We start from the raw sequence: 8282 nt of genomic DNA on the forward strand, positions 1-8282 counted from the left end.
TTCTTACGTTGTTCACCCCTTGAGGGCGACTGATTGGTTTCTGTTTGCAGGTTTTTACAACACAATGCCCAGAAATGGGCGGTTTTTCTCAATAATTTCACACTCGATATTAAAATAAGATGGCTCATGAATAATTCGGGGCTCATTTGAATCAAACAAAGAGGTCTAAGTGATATTTGATTGGTCCACGGGATCGTTTAAAAGTCAAAAGTGAGCCGACATCCTCGTCAAAATCGACGTGATTGATAACTAAAGATGGTTTAGACCGGGGAGAGATCTCATAGTTCTCATGATATCCACTTCCAAAGCGTGGAAGCTCGACTATGTCTTCCCTTGATTTTCTTGGTCACGAAAATCATGCTGATCAAAATTCTGGTGGTGATTGGTGGCAAAGCGTCCAACCATCTTAATGGTTCAGATCGCATCCTTCGAATCACCAACCAGTGGCAACTCGTGGCCCATTGCCATTGCTATTGCCACTTCGACGGCCAACCTCCATCACCACTACCAATACCACTACCACTACCACTTCGTGTGCCACTGTACCACCACCTCTTCCTGCTTCACCCAGTTGGCGTTGGACTGGGCTTCTCGGGAGCTTCTCGTCTTGCTAATGATTTTATGACCCCAGGGAAATCTGCTTTAATATTCCTTTGAAATGGTTTCTGGAGATAAAATGCCCATTGGACGAGGACGACCAAAAACCCATCATCGTAATTTCACTCATATGTCTCCCATTTTGCCTTGGCTCTTTGGGGAAACCTCCTGGTCGGGGCCGTCTTCATGTTGGCCAAATTTACTCCATCGAATAGTACTAGGTCGCGTTATTTCGTTCCTTTTTTCCTGTTCGATAAAAAAGTTCAAGCTCCAACACATTTTTGTTCGAGCACATCAGGGTTGTCATTGTCAATATCTTGTCGGTTCAATTTGGGATAATCCAATTTCTTCCGGTGCAAATGTCAGATCGAATTGAGGGCGCTTCGCCGAGTCCGTGGCCAATTGTTGCATCCAGACATTGTGGGTACGTACCTAGTTCCTGCTGTACGTTTGATATGAAAACTACAAGAAATAGAAAAGCATACCATTGAACACCGAACAAAATCTCCCACGATAGACCACTTTGTGCCTGGTACGAAGTGTCGATTACAAATGAAGCGCCATTTGCTTATGACAAAGTCCTACTCATAAACCTCTGCCAAACCGAAATAGTTTGTGCGGTTCAGGGTCAGCAAAAGAGATTGCTAGGACCCAAAGTCAAACTGGCAGACGTAGTCCTGCATGCATTTCAAGAAAGATCAATGTTCTCCAGCGGTTATGGCCAAGCAGGAGGTTCTCTCCGTCTCATATAGTAGACAATAATCTCTAGCTCTACTTCGAAATTCTACTTATTTCTATATTTCTTGATAAATAGCTCTAGAACTTTGTACTAGCAGTAGGTACCTTTTTTATTTGCCATAAAAGCATGTGCCTTCAAACTCCAAATTGTTTCGGATCTGAATATCTGGTCGCAACTCTTTTAACATCTCGCCACTTTTCTAACGGGCTCTAAAAAAGTTCGTAAAAACTGACTGTAGGTTAAAATGATCGTACAGTTGATATATTTTGCTTGTTATTTTTCCGTATTTGGGGTGTTAGTTAGGAACACAGGGTAGGACATCACTAGATCAACGAATCCAATCATCCCATTATCAATCCAATATTCCCATAAGTAATTTACTATCCGTATTAGATTGATTCTCCGTCTGTGGTGTCCTCAGGTCAGAAAATTTGCACATTTTTTAAGACTCATCTTTGAGTCACGTCCAACTCCAAGTCCGTGAAGAGCTGCTCAAGGAAGAGGATGGTTGGTATTCTTCTGGACAGCCCTGGATCTCCTCCACAACTGTCTCTTAAGTTGATGAAAACAGTTCTTAACAATGGCGGAGGGTTTGCTCATGCGAACTTCCGAGTTAGTGGCGGACTTTTTCGCATCTTTGTACAAGCCTGCCCTACTGGATGCAACCAATAAAGAGAGAGCATGTTCTTCGCTCCCAACCTTGGATGGGCTGACCAGGCGCACCTCAGAGACTTGTGATACGAATTTCTTGATGTTGCATTCTGTTCCTAGGTCTCTGGCGTTTTAGTGATCGCAAATTTTGGACCATCTGACCCTTGAGGCCGCTTATGATAATTCAAATATGCTATCGGTATTAATTTGAGGCAGGTAGGAGGACATATTTAAAGAATGGGCTTCTCCATCCGCTACCTGATTCCCACTACTATTGAAATGAAATATCATAATGAAAAAGATGAAATTCCTGATTACTTCAAAGTGAATACACATCAGCCTCAACACCTCAGAATGATAAGCCTGGTAGGTTCAAACTGTCATTATATACTTCCTACCCACTGCTGAAATAATGACCTCCTAACAAATATTACCTGAAATTGTCTCAACAAACCCCCAGAATCTTCCTTCCTTGATCTTGATAAGCAATCATGCAAGCAAACATACGGGCAATCCAGTGAACTAAGAAGAGTTGACATCAAATCCAATGCTCGCACTATGCACCCATTGTAGTTAGTTGCAGATACAAAGCTCGAACGTAAGTATGAAAACCATCTGACGCATCTCCTCTGTACGTTTGCTCTCGTCAGGGAACAACAACAGGGCGATTTGAATGTACCAGTAGAGATATATTATTCCGACGGGAAAAGATCAGAGTTCTGCCCTAAAATTATCGTCATAAAATGGTCTAATCTTGAATACGATTATGATGCGAAAGAAGAAGAAGAAGAAGAAGAAGAAGAAGATAATGATGATGGCACATGCTCGCACCGAGTACCACGTTTATGCAGTCAGTACTTGTAGGTCGAACTAAGCTGTTTTGAAGGCTTCTGAAGTCTCCTGCTGCCACCACCACTACCAAACTAAATGGCCCGACTGAAGATACATTATAGCTCACTGAAAATGAGCCAGTCACGACTATTGAAACCCAACCAGCTTTCTAACACTCCACTTGGAAAAATAGTCTCAAAGGTAGGCTTCATAATCTTTCATTTTCTCCTCATTTATCACGGACTGAATGTGACTATTTTTTATGAGGGATACACTGGACGAGGATCCAAGCAATTGGACTGATGCACATTTCAGAATATGGTCCCCCCAAGTTTAAACAGTGCTTGTGTGTGTGTATGTGTGTGTGCGCGCCAAAACCGCCGACACGCGCCCTGTTATCAAGAAATTAATCCGTAAATTTGAAAGTAGTATCATCTTATAGTCACATACTGAACTACGCAAGCTCCGAGTATGTACAGAAGTACACCCCTTTTGTTCATCTTTTATCTACAGGGCGTATATTTAGAGAGACATGGCTCTCGAGGAGGCAAAAATGTTGGCCAACTCGTTGATCAAAGGTATCCTTTGGTAGTATGTACATTTTGAAATGGCTCATGGGTGAAAAAGTCGCGAGAAAATTTTGGAGAATGTTGCCGTTGCTCAAACTTTCTCGAGGTTCATAAAATGTCCTCCATGATGTACGTGTACTTAGTACTACTGAGTTTGCTTTGGGCATCGTCCACCAAACTGCAGACACCGAATGGTAATAGTAATATGGAAGCCGTTGGTTGTATCTTTATGCTAATCAGGGTCTTTGAGACCATTTCAAAGATATCTGTCTCATGTGATCGCCCATCAATTCCAGGCTTAGGCTCATATTAGATTGAGACAGCCATGCAGTAGTTTGAATCAGGAAGCATATCATGCAAAATTGAATGATGCTCTTGTTTGGACCAAATCCCAATTCTGTTTAAGGATCAGAACTATTCATCCAACATAAGTAAGATCAGCGAATGATTGAATCTGTTTGTTCCGTATTGGCCTTTTTTGAAAAATGATTACATTTGTGCCAACAGGATAAACATCAGTCACAGATATTGAACCCCATAATGTCAGTAAATAGTATCGTTCAAATTTCACCCATAGATGGCGCCCCGATAAGCACAAACATTTACAAAAATGGAGCACCAAAGCATCAGCACCTTGCATCCTATTTATCATCTGACTTCACTTCCACCGGAGCCTGGTTCAAATTTCTTTCAATGACTTATATAAAATTGGTCAAACAGATAAAAAATGGATTTTTTTCGGTTGGTTCTAGTTAGTTTTTATAGGGCTGGGTCGTTTGGCAAAAGGCAACAGGACCACTTTGAATTGGCACAAAAATCGCAATTATCTAGTTTGTTACAATATTGCGCCTTGTTGCCATATAACCTTAGGGTGGGTGTTGCTTCATGTAGCGCCATCTAACTCGTTAAGGGTCTGGCGTGATTCATAAATCACGATTCTAGTGAATGTGTTCAAAACATCAGAATACGCATGCATAATCTGATGTCGCCAAGGGCAAAATATATTTTCTCCCTAGAGAGATGTTTTGAACAAACGGAAGGCAACCAATTCATTTCCACAGAAAAGATTGTGGTGAACATGATAGTATTATGCAAGACGATTCTCGTGAAAGCAGAATGAATACGTGCACTTTCCATTAGGGAGTCGGTAAGCTAGCGCCTTAGTGCCAAACTATCACATTTTGACTATTTAAAGCATGGATGATGTCGGCCTCGCATTTTCAATCACGCTGCAATAAAATGAATCTGCTTTGGCTCAGACAACAGATCGGAAATTGCACAAGATCAGTGTATAAATTCAAAGCCGCTCAAAGCGAAGTACAATATATGAATATTTCAAAGACCTTGTAATGCCCAGGCAACGTACTCGTATTACCCATGATCTAAGCCTCGAGTCAAAATTACATATCTTTTATAATGATTCAGGCATGATAAAACGTTCATAAAAAGTAATGTTGCAAGTTTATAAAGAGAATCAATCCTGGCCATCATTGTCCATGCTTATCGATATTCTTTGGACCTAAGCTTTGAAATTTCCACAGAAATGGATTTGTTAGCAACATTTCATATTTGGTCCCGAAATCATTTCGACAATAACAAATCAAAAAAGTGACCTCCTCTAGAATCTTGAATTCTTTCTCGGAAGAATTTTCATTGCGTTCTTTTAAATTTTGTTGCTCAGGCATTACGGGAACTATTGGAGAATGCCAGCTTGAAAAGGTCAAATTCCGAACCTGTATTGTTTGGCAAGCTAAAATGTTTTGATTATTGATTAAGACATGTATCGTAAGAAAATAAGTGCACTCAGGTTGTTCGAACAAAATTCTACGTTTTTGAATTTCAAGAGAATATTACTCGCCACTTTCCCCTGAGCAATAACAAACGTTGGCTTTAGGAGACTACACAATACATACTTTGAACTACGGGTATTTGTTTTAGAAGGGAGACCTTTGCCTTTTTCTCAAAAACGACAATTCCCCCCAAAACATGATTAAGTCTTGAAATCATTTTAACCGCAACTTATCTTTGGAGCAAATGTAGTACTCTTGAAACGAATTAGAGTGTTCATTTAGCCTTTAAGGATGAATTTTCCGGCGTATCTCCCGCATAGCTAACACAAGAGATTAAAAAAGTGAATGCGGTACATGCATGTTCGTGTTGTTTATAAATCTCGAATAAAAGTTGTTGTTTTGGCCGAAATATCGCTTTTAAGTTCAGAAATGTGCGGAAAGTAATGAAAAATGCAAAAGAAGGATGTAGAAATGCAAAACCAATTGTTTCAATTGCAAAAAGGTCGTTTGAGCCTCTTTGGTGCATATTTGTTGTGACAAAATGCTAGACGCACAACTGTATCTATTAAGTTTTTCATTTAGTTCTTCATTTTCATGGCAGGAAATTATGATATCTTTCTTGCGATATTAAAAAGTAAGAGACTTTTTAATTGATACGGACGTTAAGAAAAACCATTGGTTCACTTTTAGAGCCTGGTGTTATTGCTTAGGGTCCTTTTGTGTTCTATAAGGTTTAGATTTTGGTTGGATAAAATCCATGGCAGTAAGTTTGGATCATTGCATTTCTTTTATAGGTATCTGTTGACTTTCCAAAACAAAACAGGGTTAAATTTTTTACTTAAATTCGTTGGTAGACCAAATACCGGTATTGTGTAAAGTTAAAGTGGCAACAATTAGACAGTACATATATAATCTTTAATTTTAATAATACCGGGGACTGCTTTCCTTGTAACTGTTAGTACGTAATGCCCGTGAAAACCCAACCCAACAATAAAATGATGAACTTTTTTTGACAACTTTTGGGTAGGGATTTAAGTTTTCATCTGGTCAAGCTGCCTGGAAGTAAATAAAAAGGCCCCCTAAGAAAGTTAAGAAGTTAATAGACAAGGATTCAAATGACCAAAATTGATCTATAAAATGGAGAAGTAAACTGGGAAAATTGGCCCGAAAGGCCAAAAAAAAGTAAAAGTTATTTTCAGCTTTTTTAATTCATTTCGAGGTGGTGTTAGATATCTTTATTGGTCTAATACCGTAGTTTATTCTTTTGCGTATGGTTAGCAAACGAGGATTTATCATAAGAACTTTTAGACGATACTAAATTTAAGTCACAAAAACCTTCGAAAAATTCTCTTTTGGAAAAATGGTCCGCCGTAAAAGAGGACGTTGAATCGTACATCGTATCTAAAATCCTTTTAAGATCATAAATGTTATCAGAATAAATAACAGCCCTTTGTGACTAGGCTTCATCTTAATGAAATGAGGCCATCGAATCAGTTTCAATCAGATTTTATATTCTTATTTTCAAGAGGAGTTATGCAGAATAAACTGACACAATACACTGTATTGCATATGGATTGCATGTACTACATTGCCTGTGCATCGCACTATCAGCAACGCTTTAAAGTGACTGAGATCTTGGTTGTTGCGACCAATGTCCGTATGGTTTGTGTCCTTGGCCAGCATCGTCCATTGCATTGAACTAATTTACTTACTTGGCTTAAAAACAAGCTCGAACAAGACATTGATAATAACTTGAATGGAATTATAGCGGAGGAAGGTCGTCTTAGAATTGGATCCAATTGGGGTTAGCCGCCGTTTTCGCGGGTGGTGCATCAATCCTGGGGCCTTTCTGGACTTGGAGCCCCGCAGCCGCCACTGCATCCGCCATATTCACCTTGGGCGGTGGCAACACGCCCCCAGATGGCCCAACCCCCACGGCCGGCGAACGGCTTCTTTCCCGATTACCTTTCCGTGGGATATTGATATTGACCTTGATGGTCTCGCCCTCCTTGAGGGACAGATCCAATTGCTCTCGAGGCTCTTCACTCTCTTTCTGAATTTGTTCCTCCACCTTGAGGCCCTTGAAATGGTCTTGGAGCGAGACGTTCATGTCGAAAGCATCGGATCGATCCGCGAATCCCAAGCCCAAATGAGCCGTTCGAGTGCCCTCGTCACTGATTCGGATCACGAAATATCGAGAGCTGTCGGACACGCTCTGAACAGCCGGACCCGGATAGGCATCCACGGGACATTCGGCGTAGAGCTTCCCGGACGTTTTGTCCTCAAGTTTGATCACGCAGTCCTTGTCCTTGGCCACCAAACGAAGCTTTCCGGTCCAATCCGGCTTATCCAGACTCCAAGAGTTGGCCTTCCAACCGTTGTTCCCCGAGGCTTGGGCCGGGATCTTGTAGGCCATGACCTCTTGCTTGATCATTATTGTGGTTTCCATTTTGACGTTCGAGGTGTGACAATTGGTGGTCTGTCTTTGTTATGGCTGGCCTTTCAGCTGTCTCACCGTGAATTGGCCAGAATGGTGGTGGTTGGTAATGAATGAGATCCGGCCTAAGGGAAAGGTAGTAGGGAAGCTTTCAGTGTGGATCCTCACAGATAAGATGGGCTGAAAGCAGTAGAGCGATCACTAATAATCCAGAGTCAATTGAACGGTTTTCCGTGTTAGGTGCGCGGCTGATGTCTGTTTTCACGTGATGGTGTGCATGTGTGTGAGTCTGTTATGGAACCAATGGCTTTCTCTTTCTACATACGTTGCCTGTTCCAAAAGAACGTTCTCCAAACTATTGGTTATCCCACAGGACTCTTCTGAGGGTCCTTCGACCTTGAATGATATGTTATGTCATTGTTAGGGCAATGGTGAATTATGGTTCTGCTTCAATGGATCTAATCATAGGTTTTGCATAGAGCAGTCATTTCAGCTTTGAATAAAGGTATTAAAGTTATGGTTGTGATTTATAAGAGGACGAAAAATGACTTTCTCAATAGTTGAGAAGAAACGATTAAGGAATATATTCTCACGGAACTTTACTAAAAAGTAATGACGCAACCTCAGCAAATACCATCTTGCGCAACAACTCAATGGATTTTATCCAT

At 40.8% G+C, this 8282-nt stretch overlaps 1 protein-coding gene across 1 annotated transcript; it reads right to left on the minus strand.

Moving 5' to 3' along the window:
- Nucleotides 1–6673: 6673 nt before the first annotated feature.
- On the minus strand, nucleotides 6674–8045 carry LOC131884852 (NECAP-like protein CG9132). The gene has a single exon (XM_059232746.1). It carries the CDS (start codon nucleotides 7624–7626, stop codon nucleotides 6961–6963), a length of 666 nt encoding a protein of 221 aa, XP_059088729.1. The 5' UTR covers nucleotides 7627–8045; the 3' UTR covers nucleotides 6674–6960.
- Nucleotides 8046–8282: the final 237 nt, after the last annotated feature.

The sequence above is a fragment of the Tigriopus californicus genome, chromosome 8 (genome assembly GCF_007210705.1).
Source record: "Tigriopus californicus strain San Diego chromosome 8, Tcal_SD_v2.1, whole genome shotgun sequence".
Taxonomy (NCBI): Eukaryota; Metazoa; Arthropoda; class Copepoda; order Harpacticoida; family Harpacticidae; genus Tigriopus; species Tigriopus californicus.